This window comes from Conger conger, chromosome 2 (assembly GCF_963514075.1).
Source record: "Conger conger chromosome 2, fConCon1.1, whole genome shotgun sequence".
In the NCBI taxonomy this organism is placed as follows: Eukaryota; Metazoa; Chordata; class Actinopteri; order Anguilliformes; family Congridae; genus Conger; species Conger conger.
In genome coordinates, this window is record NC_083761.1 from 9,315,200 (window position 1) to 9,342,684 (window position 27,485).

Genomic DNA, 27,485 nt, shown 5'->3' on the forward strand with positions numbered 1-27,485 from the left:
AGAGCAGAAGGACCGTGATCCGTTTCCACTTCCAATTCCATCCTTTTCCTTTCTCGTCCCGAACGCGAGGACAGAATTCTCGCATTTCGGCACGCTCGCAATGTGCCAATTCTTTCACGAAATGTGTTCTATACACAATTTCAGATATCACTCGAGCAGAGATAAATCACAAAAAGCCATATTCTGTCAAAAACCTCCCCATGCTACAGATCTCTGTCTCCACCCAGTGGCTGTATGGGGTATGTGAGCACACGTTTGGAGGCTAAGGAAGTAAAATCGTGTGATGGTGCTGCAGTTTGGACTTGACCAGAGAACTACACACACACACATCACTTTTGGGTAGAATAATCCAAGGTGAAAACACACACCTCAGCCCAAGACAATCCATAGAACAAAGAGCAGTATCACAGTCATTCTGGATCAGAGTTCCTCAACCTAAAAAAATAGTTAATTATTTTCTTTATTATTTATTTCAGTCAAACCAAGTTACAATTCATTAGACTAAGCAGGGGGACAATCCCCACGCAATGTGGAGTTAAGGGCTTTGGCTAAGGGCTGAACAGCTGTGTGGATCTTATCATCGCTACCCTTGGGCTTGAACCATCAACCTCCCGGTTCCCGAACAAGCGCGTTAGCTGCTAGACTACAGGATGCAACCTGTCAAACGCACTTTCCCCCAGGAACATGTCAAAGGACCATAAAATGCACAACACGCCAATTCCCCCAATTTCCAAATCCCGGGAGAAGAAGACTCTCCCGGAACGTAAGGGGTGAAGAGAGACTTCCCTGGAGAGAAGAGCGCATATTCACATCGTGTTTGCATGCCGTGACGCACAGAACACATTTCGTCATTTCCCCCCCAGGCTAGAAGAGCACACGCATGAACATTGTTTCACATCCCAGAGGCGCCAGGCAGCACTAGAACACACAAAGCTCCCTTCCATTCTCACCACACAGTGCACTTTCATTAGCTAGCAGTTTAGGTTGGAAAAGGAAATGTAGTGTCACACCAAATACAGCATGACAAATGAAACCACTCCAAATAAGGTTTTTAACCAAAGACTTTCACTTGACTAATGTGTTACAATTTAGAATTCCCATGGAATTGGGACGACACAAAATGAAAGTGTTTGCAAATGTTTAGAAGATCTGAAACCACGGCCCTTCGAGCAAAAGCAACATTTTGGGAAGTGAATCCCCTACAGGATAAGAGCCTTGTCTGGCAATTTTATTTCCGTCTTTTCTCAAAAGATTTGTTCATACAAGTGAAACAAAATGCTTGCGGTGCATGAGTGCAGCGTAAAACATGAGCACAAGGGGATTTTTTAGGTTAAGGCCCCTTTCCTGTTTACGGCTTACCTTTTCCAGGTCAAAGGTCAGAAGAGAAAACAAAATGAGCAGCATTTTTAAAATCAGTGTCCCTGAAAGCCCTATGGTGAACCCTACAGCAAAAACTAAAAGGGCTACAAAATGTCCCATTTCTGGTTGAGTAAGCATGAAATTACCTATATCCAAGAGCACATAGTGAATGAGATTACCACAACAAATTATTAAACTACAGGCTGCTTAGTCCAACTTGCACTCCATGCAAAATTATACAATTTTGTTATTATTAGGTCCTGGTGCTGAAAACGGTTTGTTGTGTGAATTAACTGAAAGGCCAATGTACTTGACAATTATTGGCAAGCCTCATCTCTACAGTCACAACATACAATTAATTGCAGTTCATGTATTCCCATTAAATTCATAATATGATCTTAAAATAAATAAATATTTGTATTACTGAACAGTAATGAAAGCAGATGACCTTGGACAATTCTGTCTTCATCACTTTAACGACTGAGACAGGCAGGCTTGTTTACCCATAATGCCCAGTGCTGAACGAACGGCGCTTCAAGGTAAAAGACCGTCTGGACGGCTGTCAGGGAGAGCCCGGACGCACATGACTCATGCACCATCGACGGCGTTTTTCAAAAACAACCGCTGACAGGACGCTGAGAAATGGGCTTGCCCGACGAGCCGGTTGCTGAAGGAAAACCGCCGCGTTTAATCAGCGGGGATAAGAGCGCATCGCAAGGGCCGCGAGTGAGGAGCGAGAACAGGAAGGGAGGGGCGAACAGGAAGAAGTGACGAGTCACCGTGCCTCGGCTTTCTGGAGCGCGCTTGGCTTCTGCAAGCGAACAATGAAACGTTACCGGGAGTGTCTCCTTACAGTCGCCAGGAACGAAAGTAGAGCGAGGATTAACCATAGCGCGGATACACGCATTCACTCATACCTGCTTACGCAAGAACATGGTTTTGAAACCCGTTTTTTTTATTATTAACCAAAACAAAAACTACAGCATGCCTACTGGGGGTAAGCCTTAATTTCAACATGTCACAGGTATTTATGGAATGACTGGACTTAACAAGACAACACTTTAGGTGTGACCAACCGCCGTAACAGGTTTTCCCCTGTCCCAGGTATTCAAACCAAAGATTGAACAACCAGACATTTGAAAAATGACAAAGCCAAGACCTTCAGCAACTGTTTTCACTGTAGGAAAGTTCCCCTAAATGTGCCTAAGCAGAGTACACACCATGACCTTAGCTCAGGTTAGAGCACAGTTAACAAGTGAACAAGTTAAGTGTCTCAGTAGCTGCAAACGGGAATCATATTTGACCTCTCCCAAGTCACCTGCTCAGTGTCAGGCGGTGTGTACCGCCAGTGAAACGATTGTTCTGGCAGTGATATAGCTACGTGCCAACAGGATACAGCTGTGCAGTGTTCCCGGCTGCTTCCGGAAGGTTCAGAGTGCTCGAGCAGCCCTGGACACGTTCTCACAGACCGACAGCCCAACTGCATCAAACTGCGCACAAAATCACACAACATATGTTCACCTGGCTGTAGTTTGTTTAACTGCAGGAGTGATGATGACGACGACCACGACAAATAATTTTATTTGGAGTTTGCATGGGCTTCCTCCAGGTACTCCAGTTTCCCCCCACAGTCCGAAGGAATGGTGGACAGGAGATACACACGAGTGTGTGTGTGTGTGTGTGTGTGTGTGTGTGTGTGTGTATACATGTACATGTTCACCCTGCACATGTTCACCCTGCAATGGCATTGTTCCTCTGTCCTGCACCCAATGCGTCCTGGGATCCGCCCCACCCAATGACCCTGAATTGGAACAGTGGTAATAAATAATGGATTAATTTGATGCGATACCAAAATAGCTGCAAGTAAGAGTCGAGAGTAAATTCACTCCCTTAACACATTTCACATGATAAGATGTATACCACTTCCAGCCTGTAGCCTAGTGGCCAAGGTATATGACAGGGATCCCTGTCGAACCCTTCAGCAAAGCCCTTAACCCTGCATTGCTCCAGGGGGGATTGTCCCCTGCTTAGTCTAATAAACTATAAATCACTTTGGACAAAAGCGTCAGCTAAATAACAAATTAAATTAAATTTCCAATCCCCAGAATCAAGCGCTACAGGGTGAAAACAATGGTGATGCATTTCTTTCCATGCCCCACAGCCGAGTGGAAAAGCGTGCCGAAAGAGCAGGGATGGAATTACACCCTTCAGCCGTCCCTGTCAGCACCCCCAGCAAGCCTTCCCCTAAGGAAGAGAGACTGAGGAACACTGATCCTGGATCAGCCTCTGTCACACTCACCCTCATCTGCACCCCCAGCAAGCCTAAGGAACAGAGACTGAAAAACACTGATCCTGGATCAGCCTCTGTCACACTCATCCTCATCTGCACCCCCAGCAAGCCTTCCCCTAAGGAACAGAGACTGAAAAACACTGATCCTGGATCGGCACCCCAACAAACCTTCCCCAAGGAGCAGACTCAAAAACACTGATCCTGGACCAGCCTCTGTCACACTCACCCTCATCTGCACCCCCAGCAAGCCTTCCCCTAAGGAAGAGACTCAAAAACACTGATCCTGGATCAGCACCCCCAACAAACCTTCCCCAAGGAGCAGAGGCTCAAATCACTGATCCTGGATCAGCCTGTCACACTCACCCCTGTCTGCACCCCCAACAAGCCTCCCCCAAGAAGCAGAGACTCAAAAACAATGATCCTGGATCAGCGCCCCCAACAAGCCTTCCCCAAGGAGCAGACTCAAAAACACTGATCCTGGATCAGCCTCTGTCACACTCACCCTCATCTGCACCCCCAGCAAGCCTTCCCCCTAAGGAACAGAGACTCAAAAACACTGATCCTGGATCAGCACCCCCAACAAACCTTCCCCAAGGAGCAGAGGCTCAAAAACACTGATCCTGGATCGGCCTCAGTCACACTCACCTCAGAGCCCATCAGAGCCCATCTTTCATCGAGCCAAAACAATCAACCAAACAGCCAAACCCAGGATTCTTTTCTAAAGCTCATTTCCTGGTCATGCTGAGAGACTGTGCTCACTATCGCTGCGGTTGGCTCCAGAATAGGTCATTCAGACCCGTTTTCAATATAAAGTCCAATTGTACAATTCTCAAAATACAAAGTCAATACGTTTTTCCCCCCAGAGAACAGTCGCTATCTGTGTTTCTTCATCTAATGCCTTTTACCATTTAATGCCTCCCCATCTGCCGATTTTCTTTAAGTTTGTGTTATTAGGACAATAAAGCAATACTTTGTGGAAGACTCAGGGACAGATTACGTCACTCTCTCTCTGGTTTCCAGAATGCACTGTGTCTCTGGCCCCAAACTGTACAACATGGCGGCACCGGTAAACTTGCCCAAAATGCTTTCCCCAGGGCTACGCAAATGCAGCCAAGTACACTCCCTCTCCAGTCTCTGCTGACGACCAATGCAGCTACGCTAAGGCACTGTGGCCACGAGGGAATTCAGAGTACGACGACACAACAAAAGTACTGGTAGCGCATCTGGCACGGAGGCCGGCTTTCATTCCTGGCAGCGAGCCGCAATTCATCAACACATCTAAGAATAAAAAACGGAAGCAAGCTGTGCTTTAAAAAAAAAAAAAAAAAAATCTCCCAGCATGCTCCTGGAGACACCCACGCAGACCTCACTGACGGATTCGATCCCAGCATGCACTGCTGATCTCAGGCAGTGTTGTGCACTGGATTGTGCTCTTAATGAGCAGGGCAGTGTTGGCACATTGCTCAGCCCCAGAAATCCAGCCTGGCTGACACTCTCGGTTTAAGGGGGTGTAAAGGCCCAATTCTGTACACCAGATATAGGGTGTAGGGGGTAATAAGCTTTGAGCAAAGAAAAAAAAAAAAAGGCTGTTGTGCAAATCCAACCCAAGTAGGGACCAGGTGCAGGACAAACTATTTCAATTATCAGAGAAGGAAGAGATCCGCACGCTGAATTTTTGCTCCAACAGGTTTATTCTTGCAACGTTTTGACCAGCAAGGCCTAAGTCAGGCTTTTGCTTCGTTCTCTCTGTAATGAGCTTTAATGCACTTACAACACTGCCGTACCCCACACACACACCTGCGTCCCCCTATCCACCTGCGCACACCTACACATACACAAACACTCTCTCTCTCACTTGCGCACATATGCACACACACCTTTTTAGAAAATGTGGATGAGGATGGCATGGCCAGTCAAGTGAGAGGTGCCCTTCAGATAAGAGGAGTTCACATGCAGGAGAGCAGACCAGAGTTACGGGGGGGGCAGGAAGTGGGGTTCGCTGGGCACCACATGACCGTCACATGACCGTCACATGACAGAGAGTGAGGAAGACCAGAGGTCAGAGACCACCTGACACCCCCAACCCCCAACCCCCAACCCCAAACCCCCCCCCCCCGTTAATCAGGTCACAGAGAAAATACAGAGCAGAGTTCAATCCCTCCTGGCCTCCAGCCTGGCACACAGACACAGCCGATGAGAATATAAAGCAGAGCTCTGAGAAGGCAAGGCAACCCTTCTCTCTCTATCTCACACACACACACACACACACACACACAAACACACACACACACACAAACACAAACACAAACACACACACACACACACACACACACACACACACATTAAAACACATACTTATGCACACGCATGTATGCAAATACACACACACGCACGCACGCACGCACCTTCCCTCCCTCCTAGCCATGGCTTAGCCCTTCTTACACAACTCTACAAAGCCCTCAAGGCCTTTTATTGCCAGCGTCTTGCGTAAACGAACCATCAATTCGTGTCCAGACAACACAAAGCACGGAGCGGTCGCTTCCAGGGTGCCGTGTGACCGCAAACAGAGGTGTGTGAAAAGTTAACACAGGCATGTGAACATACGGCAGGGAGAGAAACAGGGCGTGTAGTGAATTATCTGTGCGCGAGAGCGAATGTTGCGTCAGGGTGTTTACGCCGTTTCCTGAGTGCGCGTACCAAGCGGGAGAGAGGGGACAGGTATGAATGATATGTGCAGGTTCTCTACCTCACCAGCGTTTATCTGTGTGACAGAGACGTATGCGTGACATGCGACCAGCTACTATGAGGGCACTTGCGTTCCTAGCATGAACGAGTGTGTTGCAAGAATGTGTGTGTGTGTGTGGGTCTACATCAGGCCTGCATTGTAAACACACTCTCGGCACAGCCAATGGAGCACAAGACAGTGGGAAGGGAACTGGGTTTGTGACTCAGGGGTTGTGGGTTTGACGCCCAGCCAGCGGGCTGCTGCTGCACCCTGGAGAAAGCCACTCAGCCTGAGCTGCTTCAGCACACAGCCAGCTGGGCGAATCGACTGTATGTGAAAACGCGATGGGCACAGGCCGCTCTGGATAAGAGCGTCTGCTAAACGGTGAAATGTCGAAATGTAATGAAATGCAGAGCCGGCCCCCCTGGGGCAGCCCGACGTTAGCCCCGCTAAAGCCTGAAAGAATGCAAAACATGTGAGCGTCGGGAGGCTGACCGCAGGGCGAGAACGGGGGTCTGTGCGCTGTGCTGTACACACATTCACACAGCTATGCTAACCTTAGGGCTCACAGCAGGTTAGAGCTGTGCTGCACACACATTCACAAAGCTACGCTAACCTTAGGGCTCACTGCAGGTTAGAGCTGTGCTGCACACACATTCACAAAGCTACGCTAACCTTAGGGCTCAGAAGGTGAGAGCTGTGCTGTACATACATTCACTAAGCTATGCTAACCTTCAGGCTCATAGCAGGTTAGAGCTGTGCTGCACACACATTCACAAAGCTATGCTAACCTTAGGGCTCAGAAGGTGAGAGCTGTGCTGTACACACATTCACAAAGCAATGCTAACCGTAGAGCTCACAGCAGGTTAGAGCTGTACACACAACTCACAAAGCTATGCTAACCTTTGTACTTGCAGCAGGCTAGGGTTGTGCTGTACACACATTCACAAAGCTATGCTAACCTTTGTACTCACAGCGGGTTACAGCTGTGCTGTACGCACATTCGCCCAGCTATGCCAAATGTGCGCTCAACACAGGTTAGCATGGCTAGCACAGCTACAGCATGGTGCGCCCCAGATACAGAGCAGAAGGGTGACAGGAGCTAGTATCAAGAAACAGAAAAAGCAAGCTAGCTGGGTAAAACCCGGAACCCTCCCAAATCTGGAACATGGACCAAAGAGCGGTTCCCAAGTTTTAATCAGTGCAGTTATCTAGCCATCTCAGTGACACAGGCTAAAGGTGCCAGGCTTTGTCTGGTCACCCGTCCAGGTGAAAGTCTCGTTTAACACACCTGCTTTTTCACATGCGGTCCATCACAGCCAGCCAAAAGCTGCTGCCGGTTCGAGTGTTCTCGTATGTGCTTAAAGCTTAGATCTAGAACTACACTGGTGTGAAGGTTGGCTGGTCTTGAACAGCATCATAACATGCAAAAGGCAGGCAACGATCACAGCAGTTTCTGTAGTAATGATCTACAGCACAATGCAAACTGAGAATTTAAAATTATGAAGTCCTCTGACTCATTATGACTGCCTAGATTCTATAGATTATAGAGAACTACTATGGTTATTGGTTAATACAAGGCGCTTGTTGACTAAATATGGTAGCTCCTACCCCAATGTGTTCTCAAAGCTTCGCTCTCCCTGAATAAGTACACGTCAGTGTTTACGCATGTACCAAACATGGGGGCGGTGCCGTCCTGTCTGCCTGGGGACACTTTGCATGAGAACACAAGCCACCACCTTTGTGACAGGTATCCAGGCCTTTTTTTTTACCAAATAGACCTTGCTTTAGGAATGGGTATCTTTCGGTATTTTACGTTGACCTTGAAAATATTTTTGTCTGGACAGCAAGCCAACCGTGAAATCAATGAGAGCTGAAGGGCTGCAGTCAGTCAGCCCAAACAGGAAGCTCTTAATCCCACACAATCGATAGGTTGTGTACAGAACACTCTCCTGAACACATCAGGGACAGTGAAAACCACTGGACTCTTCTTGGCTATAAATGCAAGCCCTGCAACTCCACTGGGACACAAGTATCGCAGTGTTTTAATGGCATAAAGAATATAGGGTTACCCCAGTATTCACAGGCCATTTCAACATCATATTACCCCTCTCCAAAATAAAGCTATACATTGCATCTATATATTTTCTGTCTTTAGTAATGAAACCTACGGTGCCTTTTATGCAGTACGGTGGCAGTCATGGTAGATGGTCAGACCTGCACTGCTCTGAAATCTAATTAAGCATCCTGCGTATTGTGTAAGTGAGGGAACAACAGAATAATAATTTTATAAGCAATGAGGAGGAGAAATAATTATGGCACAGGGACACAGCTCCCCAGATTAATGAGTCAACAGCACTGGGTTTATGAAAATAAAATGCTAAACATAAGCAGCTGTGCATGTCTGAGTTCTGTGCCGGTCTGCTCTGACCAGAGAACAGAATACTAACAGCAGGCATGTCTGTAGCCTTTCTGCTGCCCAAGGGCTGGGGTGGTGAGTGGGTGGGGGGGTTGTGCTGGAGATAGCGATTGCCAACCCGTTTGGCACCCCCTGGACAGATGGTGCCCGAGGCAACGGCCGATGCCTAAAACAGGCCCTGACTAACAAACATGAACTAACCAGCGAATCCGCCCAAGGCAAAGACAGTACTCATGGCAAATCAAATTAACTCATACGGAGCACACTTTGCTGGACTAGACCGGACTAGGCTCGCAGTGGTCCATTACGGACGGCCTGTCATTGGTCAACACAGCATGACACAGACCCCACAATCAACAGAACAATGGGGAAAATAAAACACGGCCTCTTCACGCGAGTGGCTGAATAATGGACACTATACATGCAGCCTACAATACAGTGACTCGGTTTGTCGATTCGCTGGAGAATCCACAAAGCTCGTTGTCGAGGTCTTAATTGGCTTCAGATTGAAAGGAAACCACAAGTGCCAACGGAGACTGCGGCCCTCCAGGACTGATCTGATGCATCGTCTGAAAATCCATTAAAGGAGCATTATCAAGGAGAACACTACAGCAATATACATTCCGTTCTGAAATGCAGCACTGGTAACTCGTTTCCAACAGGAGCGTCTTGTGATTACAAAACGCGTTGATGATGGGAGTAGTCTATCAAATATGTGCTACCAATTTCCAAGAATGAAAAACCACAACGCAAAATGTTTAAATCGGATAACAGCGATGTGAGAGCACACACGTCAACACATTGTCGACACTTACAGCCCAGCACCATCGGCATCACGACTGGCTGTTGTCCAAGATGGCACAGTGCCCGAATAATGACGGAAATATCCAGTGTCTCCCTTCCCTGTGTGCTTTCACGGACTCAACCAAGCAACATGACTTCCTGAAAATCTATTTCAATCGCATCAATAGTAGTATCGATAGTCATACACTGAAAGAAGAAGCAAAATGTGTCCGATTTCAGGAAAGTCCCAGCTCGGACAAGTTGAACTTGTAAAATAAAATATCACAAACGAGTGACAAAGTTACACGTAAGGTTAGGTACCCAATGGCAAACAACTTGGTGTGTGTCAGTGATTCATCCAGTGGCTTCCCCTTCCCCCCCCTCCACAGTGGCAACAAGGAATTTTCATGAAAACACATGAATAAGTTACACAAATTACCGCACCTAGCGATCAAATATGCAAAGGGTATCTAAGTTAGTCTAGCTACCTCGTTACTTGTCCTATAGAAATCTGATACATGAATGGAAGTCGTAGACATGGATAAATCACGAGCACATTCACTCAGTTTAATCTGCACAAGCGCAAAACAACCTACATACAATGTGCTAAGAAGACCGGCTACCAGGAATAGCTAGGCGTTTACACAGCGACTCAGAACTGGGTAACTAACATTAGCAAAGTAGCTAACTAGCTAGCTAGATATTCCAGTTTCTGCCCACTGCTGAGATGGCAATCGCTACTCTTTATTCCCCAAAGCAGTAACTTACGTTACCCTGTCGCTCGCTAGCTAGTTAGATTTTTCCACTTACCTAGCGAGCTAAGATAAAATGAAATTAAAAACAGATGTGACATTGGTGATCTTTTCAACCAAACAGCGTAGCTTTTCATTTTGCCAGACAGCTGGCAACACAGGGCTAACCTGTATTAGCTTCGAAACCATATTTTCACTTGTTGCATTAGCTTGCGAGCTACAGATATCGACATATGTGGAAGATATCTGTTAGCATGCTAGCCACACGCGACTCCCGGCAGTCGTACCTTTCGCCTCACAGTCGGCGCAGTATTTGTTGTCTTCTTCCCTCAGCATTTTAGACAGGATGGCCTGGTGCTGCTCATTGAGTTTCTGGGCCTTTTCCCTTTCTGATCTTGTCGTCATCTCTCTGCCGGTGTAGGACACTTCTGTCACGAAACGCTAGCCTTACCCTTAAAAACCGTGCCTAAGTAAGAGGTATTAAAAAGAAGAGCATTCCCCGGGGCACCGTAACTACAGTACGAACCCGTGAAGCCAGATGCAGCACTAAATATGGCAGAAATCGGGACGCACCCGGAACCGGAACAGTCTCATCGCTGGAACTCATAAACCTGCTTGGTAATGTAAAGTAGCTAAATACCCCGGCGCAGACTGGCTAATAACTATTCGCTAGCTACGTTTTATTCAAGTCAGTCTAAACAAACGTGAATAGCACGTCGTGAGATTTTTTTCCTGGACAAATATTCAATTTTTTGTATTTATTTTTTAAATTCTCATGTATATTTACACCATAGACTGTAGAAAAAATATAAGACGCTTACATGTAGATGTGTTACGTAATCACTGATGACGAAAAGAACAGGCAGGTACACCTTGTGGAGATGGAACGCTCTTTGAATTGTAAAAATAGTGTGGTTATGTTTTATATAAATGATGACTATGACGACTACAAATTGTAAGAATGACACATCAATTTTATTGTTTTATTGACCCAGCAATCCTCTAAAGGGTGGCTAACGGTTTAAAAAACCGGCATTTCCTGAAATGAGTCACGCTCAAATGAAAAATGCATTGTTTTATAAAGTATATTTTAAGTAATTATACACACACGGCTATACATATATAAACAAAAAACTGTACATGCATATTAAACAGTAAACATGCGGAGTGGCATTTTCAAATACAGATAAGAGTCGGGATAGTACTTCATTAATAAACCCCTTCCCCCAATTCTCGCAATATAGCCCACATCTTTCCTTCACAATTTAAAAAGGCCAATTGTAAACGTATATATCAGCACTCATGCGCTCTCGTCTGAAGCATACAATCCCGGCCACTTATCATCACGGTTCAGGCTCTCAGACACGAGTCGGCGGAAGACGCTTCCTGCACAGCCCAACGTGTGACCATGCAGCGGCCCGATCAACCAGCAGGGGGATTCTATTTTATAAGCAATGAGTATTATATGAATATTACTATTTATCTATTCAATACGAGCACCAGCTGTTGGAGGTACATCTCCCCCTGATGAAAGCTGCTATGCACTGGGTGCCTAGAGCATGTAATCATAGACTAATGCACTGGTAACCCCACCAAGCACTGGACAGCTTAACACTCTAGCTTGTGGTTTTTCAGCTAAACTCCTGGACACGGTCAGTCAGCTAAAGCCCAGACTGAAGCCTGCAACTATAACAGGCTGCTTGCAGTGACTTCAGCAACCAGACCACTCGAGAACCATGTAATGCCACTCTTGGGATTGTCAAAAGCCCCCCTTTACAAATCGGCAAAGACATGCATGAAACTCATTATGAAATGCTAGCTGGAGAAAACACTCATATTCGTATTCAAGAGCTCACAGCATGTCTTCTATATACAGACAGTTTCAAACAACTAAAAAAAAGCTTCTAGTCTAATTTTAGAGCAGTCTTCAGGGTGTCTCAATGCCATTCCATACCGAAGCAGCAACTCAATGTACGGGGGCCAAAAGGTCCCATCGATCTCTATGTAGGGTTCGTGCGGGGTCTCCACTAGTTTGTTCATTAGAAGCTGGTATAAAAACAGAGAAAATAGTGATGAAATTAGCTGGTTGAATAGCATGCAATGGTGGAAAAATAAAGATTTGGACACACAAGAGACTTAAGAGGCCAGTGCATTTCAAATCATGCCACTCATTAACTGAATACCACTCAATGTGCAAATATGTTATCATTTATTGTCCTGCTTATTTTTGACTGGCCAAGGCATGACCAAACCTATATAAGCAAAATTCTAGGAGAAAGATGGTTCACCAACAATATTCATACACACATGCTTACCTCAAGCATTTCCCTCAGTGTAATTACATCCGCTGTTGGTTCTGGGAGGATATTCTTAAAAAAAAACCCAATAAAATTTACATTAAAAGCCTGTTATAATAATTCAAATTATTCAAAACAGGGTCTCAAGTGCTTACTCCACAGGGTTAACAATGTTCCCATGGTTCTCACTCAGAGTGGGGGAAATGCAGAGCCCCATGCCGTAACCAAACCCACCTTCCCTTTCTTGTTTGCATTTCCTTCCTGTTGAGGAAGTGGAAAGTGTTCTGCCAGGATGTCACTGAGGGTTTCCATTAGGTTGTCATGGTAATCTTTCACCCTCTGAATTTTCTTCTTCATGTCCTGCAAAACACTAAGTACAGTTGTGTTTTAAATTTTAATTACATGTCAAGGGATGTGTCTTTAAGAGTGCTTAATTTCATCCAGAGCTTCTGTGACTGTTCTGTGTCCATGTGCAAATATGACTGATGATGAGTTATCGATTCCAAGAGCGGGATTTAGCTTCCATTCCTCGAGGAGCAAGAGCTGCTGGTTCTCCACCCTCCCTTTACCTGGGACTAAATGTTTAGTTCATTTTATAGGAGGAAAGAGAACCAGGGCTTTGGATTTGGATTTGAGGGCGAGATTTGAGGATTCCTGACTATCCATCCCACTGGGCTCATTCCAAGCCCTTATTTTTCCTCCTCTTTTTCTTTTCTCTGCAATTTGCATCCAGGGCCGAGGCACGTACCCCTTCTCAGATAAGCGATCGCCTTCGTCTCGCAGGGCAGCAACTCGCTCCGCGGCTGCCTGCAACACCTCCTTCTTCTCTCCCACCCACTCCTGCTCACTGAGGAAAATAAAAACACATATTACTACACTTTCAAAGTGTACACAGTTCAGCTCTTTCAAATATTTCAGTGTCAGAAAAATAAAGGGTGACAGGATTTCATATTTGGAATGGTTAAAACCGTTAATTACTGCAGACAGATTAATTAACGGGTTAATTTTGTTAAAATCATGAAAACCTTTTTAAAGTCTCCTTGAGTTTGTCTCTTTTTGCTTGCGAGCAGGACAGAACCATTTCCAGTTGTCTGTTCAGTCGTGATAACTGGAGAAAGAAAGAAATGTATTATTTTTTTTAACTTATTTGAAAGCAGCTAGCATCAAAAGTAAAAGCTGGCGACCAACACGCAAAGCAGCTTAAAGTTTGTATACCTCCTCTTTTCCGACAGCAAGCAAAACTTCAGGATTTGAAGACAACACTGAGAGGGAGACAAAAACCGGTGTCGGAATATAATTATACGATTGCATTTTCTGAACAGATTGTGCTATAAGAGATGAACCATTATTAATGTGCATTAGGAAAGACTCCATAATATCCATCCAATAATTACATTTTGCTGTTGCAAATTTAAGAACACTTACATTTTGGCTGTAATTCTTGCCACTCCTTAAGTTCTGCTTCAAGGGCGTTAACTCGACTCACAGTCTACAAATCAGAAGGATGTGAAGTTTTATATGGCTGACATCAATGTATTTATAACAGTAAACAAGGTGTGTAGGGCATGATGGAAAAAAATGTGTGGATTGATTACACTTATAAATATCTACTCACCTGATAGTTTGGGTTTTGAAGTGACTCGGCTTCTGCCAAAGTTAGATCATTTTGAAGCTGCGGGAAAAACGGTAACCGTTAAGACGTGGCTAGAGGTTAAATTTAAAAATATATATTCTAATGGGACCACGGTTCTTACACAGTTCTGTGGATAGGACGCGCGTTTAAAACCGTGGTTTTGTATCCAACACGTCACGCACCTGCTGAAGCAGAGAAAATTGCTCCTCGCACTCATCCAGAAGCTCAGCACGCGCTGCCTCCGAGAGCTCCCGACTGACTGGTGTATCCGGGGGCAGATTCCCCTGGTACTCGGACATCTGCTTGGCTAACGCCTGAGCCTGGTTCGAAATAAATATGTAACGATAATGAATAAAAGCCATTTGCCATTTACCAACCACCCACGTAGCCGCGACTGACTTAGCTGTTGCTAGAAAGCTTGCACACGATACATTACACATTATAGCTCGATTCTTAAAGGAGAATGATGTTCATCTGCTAACGTTACGGTTTTTATTTAACTTACATTCTCCATAAGTTCGTCTGCATCCTGAAAAAAAGTAAGGAAATAACAAAGTTATGTACAAAGTTAATTAAAAAGCTTTGTTTACGTTGGCTACATTACAAAGCTTTCATTTCTTTAGGCTAGACACGGTACCATGTTTGCCAACAAGACATCTCGGTGCTAACATTAGCTAGCTAGCACAATCTAACCCATGTGAAGAAGTTGAAGCGAAACAACATTGGAGTTTACATACGATAAACAAACAGCTAGTGTGACTTAAAAATAGTCGGAGTCTCGCAACTCTACAGTACGTTCTCTTACCATGTCTAAAATGCTGCAATGACAGTACACAATAACAACAACAGACGGTCTCGATAGTTAGCTAGCTAACGACTTCCACAACTAAAAATGCCGCCAAACATGACGTAGCCAGGAAGCGGAAGTCGAAGGTTGACACAGTCAATCACCTTGGAAACGTTGACCTCATATTGCATATGATTGGCTCAGATTTTTCCAACGAACATCGTTACGTAATCACGGTAAATAAATCAATAACGTTAGCCTATTTAGACATTAACTTACTGATATCGGAAAACAATTTACCGAACATTGGTTCAACATTGTATACTGAGAGTGTGTTAGTTTAGTGTGTTAGTGTCACATTGACACATTTCACATCTTTTGGTTTGTCACTGAACTGAATTTTTTCACTTTACACTACGAAACTTGAAGTCATTAAAATGTTTGCTCCTGAAAGCATTCAATACCCCTTAATTAAAAATAAGGACCCCTTAATTCTGTCCCTGGGTGGCAAGCCCTTAATTAATACATTTAAGGAGAAAGCCCTTCATGTTATAATTAAGGTGTATTTCAGGTGCTGGATAACTTATAATTTACTTACGTTACCAATTAATATTATTATTAATAATAATAATAATAATAATAATAATAATAATAATAATAATAATAATAATAACAGTTATATATACAAGTGAATTGTTGTTGAAGGATACATTCTCCAACTTAGAAAGTCTTAATGTATGCATATTTTCACTTAAAATCTGTCAAAAGCTCACTTTTTAAGGTGAATTAAGGGGTTTGGTTTTATAGTGAAAACGGTGCTAATTGAGATTAATATTTTATAAGCGCCAGGAACTCAACTTTTACGAAAACGATGGTCAATATAGCCACCTAGTGGACACATTGAATGCTTGCATGAAGAAGATTGCATGCATAAAAGTTAATGCTGGACTTTTAAGTCCGATGTGTTTGTCTGCATGTGTGTGTCTCTGGACAAAATACACATTTTTATGAACATATTTTAATAATGATACAAAAATATATATATATGGTCAATATGCCAAATCCTATCTGTTATTTAATTTACATTTGTAAATTATAATCCAAAACAAACGGACACAGAATAAAATAAAATGAAATAACTATGCTAATATTCTAATCCTTATGTTTATCTAAGAATGATTTCTACTAAATTAATTATCTGTGGCTCTTAGTTATTACAATAACAGTTTTTTTTATCGTGTCTTCAGTACAGAATGCATAGGTCTATAGCCTATTACTCTTACGTTTAATTTAGGGTAGCCTATAACAATTACGAATTTACATAACCACCTTCCGATTACAAGTGTCATTTTCAGCAGGTCTCTCCATATATTACATTCTGAATTCAACCGTTGCCAGAAGTTTGCCTTCACAAATCTCAGTTTTTATATCAGACAAACCAAGAGGCAGGAGAGAAATAGGTAGAGGAAAAATAACGTCACACATGTGAGAAAGCCAACTTAAATGTATGTCATACATTTAAAAACGGTGTTACTTTATTAAAATGTGTGATATAAATGTAAGCTTTTTTGGGTAATTGTTTTTATTTATCTTTTAGCCTACTTGATCAATGATTTATCTTTAAGTAGGATATTTAAGAAAGTTTAAAGAAATGCTGCTTTTTTAATATAACTTTAAAATTTATTTTGATTGAATCACCTTGTAAAAGTCAATAACACTATATACAAATAACACAGTAGTTCAAAAAAGTTTGTATTTTATTTACTTAAAGTTATGATTGGCAAGGAAATTGTATTGTAATTAATTGTGTTATTTATTAGTTATGTTACCCCCGAGTCTTATTTATTCATATCTTATTACTTTATTGGTTAGCTTTGACATTATTGGCTGTCACTCAAACCTTCAAAGCGAATTAAACGCCAATTATATTGTAAATAGCTGGAGGGACTAAATATAAATTACAGTGGATTCTGATTCAAACAACCTGGAGGATGGCTACATTTTCACCTCAATAATAACAATGCTTTGTGGTTATGCGTTTATTCATAGCAACTTTTTATTTTATTTTTTAAACTCTTTAAGAAAAGCACTTTGGTTTGCATATAATTAGAAATGAAAGATGCAGTTCTGGAATAAGTGCCTTTTTTTAAATTACTTTTGATTATTGAATTAAAAACATGAACAAGCATCTGGTCTGTCTCCAGCAAATGGTTCCTCCATCTGAATGGGATCATTGTTGATGAATCATTGCAATTTCTTCTCGTCAAGGATACAGAGAAAGACACCAAAATCCATCCCTTTTGAATGATTCCATCTCATAATTATTGGTGAATATTAATAAAGCTTTAATCCGTTTTGCTTTTGTGAATTATGCATAGTGTGTGTTTATTAGTTCATTGTTCCATATGCTCCACATAGTGCACCAATACTGTTAAATATTATAATTAATGTAATATATGACAAGTTGTAATATATGATATATATTAGAGCTGACTTTGATTTTTTGTTTTGTTATTACACAGGTTATGCATAGCAAATATTTCCTCATATTTTAATAGTACGTGAAGGCAGAGGGAAAAAACGTAACATTTCCTTTCCTCCTAAGGAACTGCTTAAGTGTTGCTGCTTGAGGGCATATGTATGAATACCGTGAAAGTGGACTGGATCAGTAGAGGTAATTCCACTGTTTATCATATGTGGGTCAGTTGACTCACAATGTTTTCCCTATGCAGGATAGGGGAACAGGTGAATCCACACTATTTTCCATACTATAACCTGGACCGTCCCCGGAGCCCCTCAAAATGGCAGCTGTGAATGAGAAGCTGTATCCTACCATTTATCAGAATGAAACTGCTAGTTTTTACGCATTCCACTGACGCCGCATATACTATACCAGAGCAAATTTACACTGTAAGACATCTTACAATGTACGACAAATCACATATTTCACAAAATAAAACCATAATGTTATTTCCCCCCTCAAACTGCAAATAATACTAGTCTGTCAACATTGAATGTGATCATAATTGGCAATAGTGTAGCGTAAATTTTATTTATATGACTTGCTTTATTGCTTGAAAAAAAAAATCAGACCTGTTTGCAGATGTGTTTATCCTTTGCTATCTTATAAAGCATTAAACACAGCATTATATTTTTTTCATTGCTTGCACAACGTTATCAGTTCTGACGTTAATGAAATGTAAAAAAAAAAAAAAATTTTATCAAAGTTATTTATTCAAGCTAAAATAAAAGTCTAAATTAAGGATAGATCACAAAGTGCTAGGATTGAATAACCTCCGAAATCAATTCATTATGAAAAATAACACTAATATGTTCACTCATTTTTAAAGTCAATTTGAGAATATATTAAATATATATATATATAAACATTATAAACAATACCAAAGCAAAACTACTAACATTAAAAACAATACCAAAGCAAGTGCTAAATGTGGTGTATAACTGTATAACGTTGCAAAACAGGTTGTTCCCTACCCTTGGTAAATATTTGTTTAATATTTCTACCACTGAATAATGATCACATGAATGTCATAGCCATTGGTATTGATACATATCACAGTTTTGCAGTTTCAGTAACTTAACACGAAATTAAAATAGATGTGTATGTATACTGAAATAAATACACAACACTGGCAAAGTGTATTACAAATATTTATATTTCTGTTTAGACCATATTATATTTGATTCAGTTGTATTGCACACGTGTAGGCCTAGGTGTTTGCTTTTAACATGAGAATATTTTAGCCATCAGTTGTCATGCTGTTCATGCCTTCTTCAAATGAAAAAAAGGCTGTAGGTTATGTATAGATTTGGGGACAATGTTTATCAAAGTGCGGAATAAATATGGCATTGGGTGAGTTTTTAATCGCAGGAGACCAAACTGCTTATTTTCCCGGAGGCTTCAGTCCAAGGCTGGAGGTTCTGAAGAGCATACAAGGACGTATTGTGAAGGCAAAGCGGGTCCGGGTTCGCCTGGTGATTCAGTGTTTTTTGAAAAGCCTCCTGTTGGAGTTGAATGAGGATTCGGTTGGCCTGTTGCCGTTCGGCTTCCCTTTCCTCTGTCGTCTGTCGTCTAAAACGAGGGAGAGAGCGAGAGAGAGAGCGAGAGAGAGAGAGAGAGAGAGATTTCTTGATTTATTTTTTTACAGCTATATTAATATAATTAGGCCTATAACATATAAATGTAATATTGTAAAACGATATGTGGATAATTAAATGTCAATTACGTCAAGTACTACTACTACTACTACTACTACTACTACTTCTAATAATAATAATAATAATAATGACGATAATAATGATGACGATAATAATAATAATAATAATAATAATAATAATAATACAATTACTATTATTACAATTATTGTTATTCGTATTATTAGTTGTAGTAGTAGCCTAGTTGCAGTAGGTCTAGTAGTAAAAAATAATGATCGCCTTCGGTATCATCATCGACATAATTGCATCGGCTATCATCAGCAAGTGCAGGCCTAATAGTAGCGTGAAGGGAACATAAGGCATCTCAATTTCTGTGCCATCAACTACTGAAAATATGTTTCTTATCATTTTATTCTATTGAATATATAAATGAATGCATAATAATATGCCATTTGTCTTCCCTCAAAATATTTGTTCTGGGTTTATTGCTAAATAATGTTGCTATGCGAAATAATATTTAATTTTTAAGACTGTGATAGGGCTACTTGAACCAAACTATTCATTTTCACATAGAATTAGCCAGTTAATTAAAGCTATTAGGAAGTTCGCCATTTCTAGAAGCAGAATGTATCCGTTTTCAGTAATGATTTTTAAACTTAATTTTGACTTTGTTTTATAAGAGCTAAGGTATGAATTCACCATTAAAGTAATCAAAACTTTACCTCCATTTAGTTCTTCTGTTTTGAAACCAAGTTTTGACTTGTGCATCAGTCATTTTGAGTGACTTCGCAAGGCTCGCTCTTTCTGTGGACGCCAGATACTTCTGTCGATGAAATCTCTTTTCCAGTTCACAAATCTGAAGTCTAGTGAACGACGTTCTAGGCTTCTTCTTCTTGGGTGGTGTCCGGTTCTGGTACGGGTGACCTATTCGCCGAGTTACCGTGAATGGTGAGAGGGCCGCTGGATTGGGAGACAAAAATAGCTTTGTATCATTATTATTATTATTATTATTATTATTATTATTATTATTATTATTATTATTAGTAGTAGTAGTAGTAGTAGTAGTAGTAGTAGTAGTGGTGGTAGCATTAGTAGTAGCTATTGGTAGTAGTAGTAGCTACCATTTATAGTCATCATTGGCATAAATATAATTGCCATAAGCACTTGTAATAATAGAATGGAAGATACTTTAGTGTAGTGTATTCAAACACAGCGAATACAGTATATTGAATATCCTATCGCCTTCCTTTGCCTGTTCGTTTCCTAATCTAATGCACAAAGGAATCCATGTCCCAAAAGACATAAATAATATATCTCGAAACACCGAACAGATTGAAATAACAAATAGTGATACATAATTGAAGCGTCTGCTCTGCAACAGCAACAACATTTTATTATGCCATTTTAATATATATGTCGCATACCTTTAGTATAATTGCGTTCACAGTATAAAAACTCCTGGACGCATATTTAACAAAAAGTACGGTAATTATATTTCCTCTACGCGTATGTAAAGGGCAAAAATATTGAAGCAAAAAATTGTTTGAGATTGCTAAACAACTACAGTGTTCATAAGTGTACTGCAATGGTACATTTGTTTTAAATTCACCGATTGAAAAGTTTGGCAACCATCGGTGCTGATAATTTTATTATTAATTTTATTTTTTGCACGGTGAACGATCTCAGTTCAGTCCTGATGTAGTAACTATGCCCGTAGTCATGCTATGTCATGTAAGAGCAGCATATCGTGATTACCCAATTTATTAGTTTATGCAGGCTAAATGCACGGTAGGGTGGAGGTGAATACAAGTTCGCTAGTAAGCTAGCTCGCTCATGCCCTTTCAAATCCACGTTACAGATTTAACACCAGATATGTGATATTTTATTCAGGATGTAGGTGCGGTAGAGTATAGTTTTTGTATCACGTTTACATTTTGGAATAAATTCGCACTTGACATTCAGTCGCACATTAATCCGTCTTTATGCCTTCCATAGCTACGTAGTCTATTATCAAAAAAGATACTGTGAATGGGTGAATTTCGACAAACCTTGCTTAATGCTGAATGTGTAGCCTACATATTAACTCCGTAAACGCTGTCTTCCTATTTTTGAATATGAACTCTTTGGACTTCGCTCAAAGTCTTTCAGAATTCGTCCTAGAACACACATTTGTCAAAAAAAAAGAAAAAGAAAAACGCCCGTGGCACGCACATTTCTGCAACTACATACTCATATATTCACTGTTACCTGTAAATCTATCTTTTGCAAACCTTCTGTTACTCTCCATCCAAGGAAATGTTAATCCCGTGAGATTATTGATGGTGTTCACGGTTCCAATACCTGGCACTGTAGCCATGCTTGTGGGTATAGATGAATGAGCGTTAGTTAGTGGTCGATGAGCTGGCACGCGTATCACTCCGGCCGGATTCAAGTTACTCCCGTTCATGTTCATACCCATATTGTAGGAACCGTTAAAAGATACACCACTGCACGAGTTGCTGTTATATCCCCCAGCATTGCTGATGTTATAATTGCCGGCCATCGTTTGGTAAGCACTACCGACGATACATCCTAAACCCCAATCGGATTCTTGGATCCTGCTGTTGGGAATCATGCAACTCCCCTGATCCGCTGCATTGTTCAAGATTTGATCGATCCCAAAATTTATCGGCTCTGTTTGAGTCTGGTGAAGATGAGCGCCAACATGATCCATGGTCAGTTGAATCCACGAATACAACGGGTCTCCACGCCGTTCACCTTTAAAGAAGTAAAACGCGTCGCGTTGGTCCAGCTGGAGTCGATCTCAGTGCGTCTGAGTGTCGCACGTGTGCGAGCGGGGCTCAAATGAACTCCATGTATTTATTTTCTTCTTCTTTACTTTTTTGCCTGCTGGAGCCTGGAGGAGAGCATCAATCAAAACGCTAAACAGACAGGCTGATTTCGGGCTGCGCTATTTAACTTCGGTACCTAATTGGCGTGAATCTCCAAGCTCCCAACACTTTTAATGAAAACTGGTTCATGACATCTTAAAATTCAAATCACATAAATGATTAATGTAACCAAACTGTTCACCTTTCATTCGTCGTCCGAATTTCTGCTTCTAGTAGCCCTTTATTTTTCAAATCTACTGTAAAATGACAACAAATTAACAGATGAAATAAATCAACAAAAGTTCGCCCACAATACGTTTGACGTGGGATGCATGCAATTAAAAGAATACATGGTCAATTGCGTTTTTACGCGAAAAGCAAAACTAAGTTAGAGGAGTTCAATAGTAATTCACTAATGACATCAGTTAAGCCAAACCTTACATCTCAGACCAAGCATCAAGTCATGCATATAAGTCATGAACCTAAGCAATTGAACAATGGATATCCTAGATGTGACCGTATACTGTTTTTTTTTAATCAAGGTTCAAGTCGAAGTCACGTGGGTCATAGATACCAAATAAAACAATTAAAATCTGTAGCTTAACAACTGTTGTGTTAAAGTGAAGGCGAAGAATATGATTGTATGAACTTCAGTCTTGTCTATGAGAACTATGAGTCTTGTCTTGTCTCTAATTTGACAGAGATCCCTGTGAAAGTAAAATGAGCTTCGGTAACGTTCGAGTCGAATATTTTTAGGTCGCCTGATGTTCTTTCTTAAATTATTGATTTATAGTGACTGCATCGTTCTCATTGGATAATGGAAAACGACAGAAAAACGTTTTAGCAAAAAAACAAAAATGGGTAAATAGGTTACGCAATGGAAGCTTATAGAATTTAAATTCAAATTAGAACCCAATGGTAGAGAAACGACTAAAACTACATTCATTTTTTTAGTCTATGCACTGAAAAATAGCCTACTTTACATTTTAGCTTTTCGTTCGCTCGTCAAAAGCGAAGATAGAAATATTTTAATTTTTTTATAATAATTCTACAAAATTCTACATTTAGGCTATATAGGCCTATACAGCCTAACCTGGCTGTAAATGTCTTCAAAACATCACTTGTCCATAATGATGGGTTTATTAGCTCAACCTCTTTGCCCCTTTTAACTAAATTCATACTAAGACACAAACAATGCTATGGCCGGTCTCACTCCAATTTCACTCTTTAAATTGGACTTTAAATCACCCTATCTATCATAATATGGCCAACCTGACAAGTCTATCTGGTTGTACCTGTTATTTGTTCGTTTCCCCCTATGGTAAGTGTGAATGAATTACTAAACAATTAAACAGCGAAACAGTGAACAAATAAATCAACGAGCCAGATGAAAGAACTAATGAACAAAATAATAAATAAATAAATAAATAAAAAATAACGAGCAAACACTCGATAATAACCTAAACTTTGATTCCCTGTTATAATATGGATCTTTATATTCAAATGCTTCTTCAATAATTAAACAAAGCATTTTAATTTCTTATGCGCTTGAATTATTTATCGAAATATTTATTTTGTTTATACATCTCATATACCTGCAGCTGTGCAAGCTGCTTACACCGGCCTCCCGCTTCTAGCACACTGCCGACTCTTGTCTTGAACGGGAACAAATTAATTTGTCCCGATCATTTTAAAGAGGACAGACTACCAGCAAATACAAAACAGCTGTGACACAATGATTAATGTTGGTAGCAATGCACGTGAAGAGGAAGGACAGAGCGAAGAGTAGAATCTTCTCAGCTGCTGTGTCTGTCAGATATCGGCTTTGTATCGGCCCACCCCATTGACCCTCTACCGCGTCCATCGTTTCAAGGCAATAATGGCTGATAATTACCCACTTGCCGCACCATAAACAGAGCACGTCGCTGGCATAATGTACAGCAGCGTTAACATTGCAACCTGCATTTCGCTAATGGAGTCAGGGTTTAATCTAGTCAAATTCTGGATTTACTGACCCTTACCCAAAAATATACTGAATACAAATGTCCTTGCAACACTAACATGGAATAACATTGACAAGTATTGTCAACAGAGGGCAAAAGAAACTGTACACTGAAAAAAGGGCAGAAATAATGCTGTTTCTTTTGTGCATTTCCTTCGGACATTTACTACTTGGCAAAATGCTGAACACAGTCATAATTAATATGAATATAAATACTTATTATAGTTGTACAGTTTACAATTGTACAATTGTTAACACACTTTCACATTATTCAGGTGGTAACACTGGTATTTAATCTGTGCAAAGGTGGAACGTCTTGGGGTTAGAAAGTAAAAGTCCTGCCGTGTGTTTCTTCCACCCATGAACTCAACCAGCTGATTTCACAAATCTCCTGGCTGAAGAAGTGTGCTAATCAGCAAATCCAGATGATCGTAAAATACTGGGGAGGACTTTTACTTTCTGAACCTGGATTTTCTACCACTGAATTTATGTGATTACTTTGTCATTTGGGATTTGAATTAGTAATAAAACTATATGCATTCTACTCAACTGTGTTTGAGGTCATGGGGCACATAATGCTATGTAATGCTTGTTTAATTCTGTCATGCCAATACAGAGATGTTCATGCAAGATGTGTATTAATGATGTGTATTCAGGCAGAATAGCAGTGAAGCAGCACAGCTGACATAGGTTCAGGAGGAATCACCACTTCTGATAACCCAGACAGTAGTTTATTTCCACAAGGCCTTTTTGACAGCAGTAGAATGCATCATAATTATCAGGAGAGAAAGAGTGGGAATAGCTGACAGGAGAAGCTTAACCATGCGTTATTATTTATAGGTGACTCATTTTCGTGGCTCAGGCAATTTGATACTTGTCTCTAGATTGCCCCAAAATGCACTCTGCAAAAAAACATTCAATGTGAAGTCCTTTCAAAACTGATATCCAGGAAGATGTGAATATCACTAGAACAACTTTCCATTTGAATCATTGTTGTTCTTTTGGACAATGCTTTTTATCACGACAGTGAACACTTAATGGCACAGCAATTAACACTTAATGGCACAGAAATAAAAAATGATTTATATAATAGTTGAAACATATTTTGTGTGATATCTTTGTGAGTCAATATTAATGTTCATAGTTTGGAATGTAACCATTGCAATGGTATAAGTATCCATCATACTTTCTTATTCTTATAGACGCTAAATGGCTCACAATGCCAAAGCAATTACTGAAGGTAAAATGCTCAATTTTCACCACTGTGCCTCCAACTGGACTGTCAAGAGGGCATCCAAAATCACCCTTGACCAAATTTTCCAATATTTGATTGTGGATGAAATTAAGTTCAGTCCTCGTTGTTCCTATGCAACAAAGCCAAAATGGTTTTCAGTAATCTCCTGTGCCAGGTCCCATGCTCTTAAGATAAAAAATGGACCCACCAAGTCAAAACATTGCAAAATGGTTGACAGTACACCAGCTGCTTTTAAGCTACAGACAGTTGAGGCAAACAGTATACTTAACCGTTATTTTAAAAAGTGCTTTGAAAACTGTTTCTAGATTGCTTTTCACAATTAGCATGTATTTTTGGAATGCAGGTCACCCATTGGCTGCTAATTCCTTTATCTTCCATTTGAATTTGACTGCAGCTAATCACATGGCATCTTTGTCTGCTTTAATTGTACACTTGACATGAAATACACTTTATCTGTAATGAAGCATGAAAATTATTTATCATTGTTTGATCTCTTTTTGATATTTTTAAATGCACAATAAAGTGCAATAAAAGTGATGTGAAATAGAAAACTACTAAAGGTTAAATATCCAGCTTGTTTAATCATGAGAAAACCGAGATCAGGATCACTTTTCACTGAAAGTTAAATTCTCTGTCTTTCCTATTGATAAACCTGCGGACTAGAGCAACAAGAGCTTTTCAGTAATGTTTATATGTGTGCATATTCTCCAGAGCCAGTATTTGAGTCTGTGGGGCTCAAGGTTAAAAGAGTCACCAAAAGAATAAACAATAAAAATGATAACCCACTATATATTTGGACAGTTGGTACAATTTCTGTTCTTTTGGCTCTGTAGTCCAGCATATTTGATATGAAAACAATAAATGAGGTTGAATTGCAGACTGTCCCCTTTTTAATTTGAGGGTATTTACGTACATATCAGGTGGTGCATGTAGGAATCACATCCCTATGTATACATGCCCCCCCCCCCATTTTAGGGGACCATGTTTTGATTGCCTTTGTAGTCTATTATTGTTTGCTTGTCAACATGAGGCCCAGAGTTGTCCAATTTCATTTAAAATCCAATGTGCTGGACTGCAGAGCCAAAGGAAAATGTATCAACTGTCCAAATTCATACGGACCTCACTGTATATGGCCTAAAGAACGGGCTAGCTCTGCCTCATTGCTGGGAATGCTTTAAAGACTGAATTAAAGTGAATATGGATTTTCACTCTACAGATCCCCGTATAACATGGGGAAACTTCCTGTTCCTACCAGCAGCAGCGGCACCAGGGTCTCCAATTACAGGCGTACCGGAAGAATTGGCGGACTGAGGGAGCGGAGCGGTAATGGTCAAAAATTGGGTATGCCTAGGACACCCAGAACATGGTGTGCAGCCACCAGTGCCTAGCAGTGTCCGGAGTCTCTCATTACCAAGCAGGGGGCTGCAGGTTTTAGACAGCAGACTTTTCTGTGCTGCTGTTGGACTCAGTCTGAAGTGCAGGGGATCCTGCTGCCTTTTTAAGAACACAAGAGGGGGTGTCCCACTTCCCCGTCCTGCCCTGACCGCAGGAGGAGAGCTGGGCTTTATTTCAGAGAGGAATACACCCTAACACTCTCACACGGGCTACTCTAACAGAGTACATATGAGTCCGGGAATACACCCTAACACTTTCACACATGGGCTACTCTAACAGAGTACATATGAGTCCGGGAATACACCCTAACACTTTCACACATGGGCTACTCTAACAGTACATATGAGTCTGGGAATACACCCTAACACTTTCACACATGGGCTACTCTAAGAGTACATATGAGTCTGGGAATACACCCTAACACTTTCACACATGGGCTACTCTAAGAGTACATATGAGTCTGGGAATACACCCTAACACTTTCACACATGGGCTACTCTAACAGTACATATGAGTCTGGGAATACACCCTAACACTTTCACACATGGGCTACTCTAACAGTACATATGAGTCTGGGAATACACCCTCACACTTTCACACATGGGCTACTCTAACAGTACATATGAGTCTGGGAATACACCCTAACACTCTCACACATGGGCTACTCTAACAGAGTACATATGAGTCAGAGGAATACACCCTAACACTCTCACACATGGGCTACTCTAACAGAGCACATATG

The 27,485-nt window shown here is 41.1% G+C and overlaps 3 protein-coding genes across 4 annotated transcripts in view; all 3 read right to left on the reverse strand.

Annotated features, from left to right (window-relative positions):
* The window catches only part of LOC133119159 (stromal membrane-associated protein 1-like), a 62,080-nt gene extending 51,137 nt beyond the window's left edge, over window positions 1-10,943 (reverse strand). The window contains exon 1 of one of the 2 annotated variants that reach the window (XM_061229615.1): window positions 10,616-10,943. In XM_061229615.1, coding sequence (XP_061085599.1) covers window positions 10,616-10,733 — 118 coding nt within the window. In that variant the 5' untranslated portion in view covers window positions 10,734-10,943. The remainder of the gene's footprint in view (window positions 1-10,615) is intronic. The other variant, XM_061229624.1, reaches the window with a different exon arrangement.
* Window positions 10,944-11,281: 338 nt separating this feature from the next.
* cenpk (centromere protein K) lies at window positions 11,282-15,195 on the reverse strand. The gene is made up of 11 exons (XM_061232476.1): window positions 15,064-15,195; window positions 14,764-14,787; window positions 14,441-14,578; window positions 14,241-14,297; window positions 14,051-14,114; window positions 13,841-13,887; window positions 13,651-13,733; window positions 13,374-13,472; window positions 12,860-12,995; window positions 12,644-12,697; window positions 11,282-12,374 (listed from the first exon to the last, which is right to left on the reverse strand). Exons 1-11 carry the CDS (start codon window positions 15,064-15,066, stop codon window positions 12,219-12,221), a joined length of 861 nt encoding a protein of 286 aa, XP_061088460.1. The 5' UTR covers window positions 15,067-15,195; the 3' UTR covers window positions 11,282-12,218.
* Window positions 15,196-18,927: 3,732 nt separating this feature from the next.
* Window positions 18,928-21,934, reverse strand: LOC133122846 (T-cell leukemia homeobox protein 1-like). The gene is made up of 3 exons (XM_061233070.1): window positions 21,469-21,934; window positions 19,944-20,145; window positions 18,928-19,138 (listed from the first exon to the last, which is right to left on the reverse strand). Exons 1-3 carry the CDS (start codon window positions 21,932-21,934, stop codon window positions 18,928-18,930), a joined length of 879 nt encoding a protein of 292 aa, XP_061089054.1.
* Window positions 21,935-27,485: the final 5,551 nt, after the last annotated feature.

Bases quoted from the DNA above. Each gene is read 5' to 3' on its own strand.
- cenpk (XM_061232476.1), bottom strand. The intron at 14,579-14,763 runs GTAAGTTAAATA...ATTTCGAACCAG, and splicing joins CAGACGAACTTATGGAGAAT to GCTCAGGCGTTAGCCAAGCA. The intron at 12,698-12,859 runs GTGGGTTTGGTT...TTTTTTTTTAAG, and splicing joins ATGCAAACAAGAAAGGGAAG to AATATCCTCCCAGAACCAAC.
- LOC133122846 (XM_061233070.1), bottom strand. From the start codon at position 21,934: ATGGATCATGTTGGCGCTCATCTTCACCAGACTCAAACAGAGCCGATA. The intron at 20,146-21,468 runs GTAACAGTGAAT...CTCGGCGAATAG, and splicing joins TGCAAAAGATAGATTTACAG to GTCACCCGTACCAGAACCGG. The intron at 19,139-19,943 runs GTAAAGTTTTGA...CCCTCGTTTTAG, and splicing joins AACAGAAGAACTAAATGGAG to ACGACAGACGACAGAGGAAA.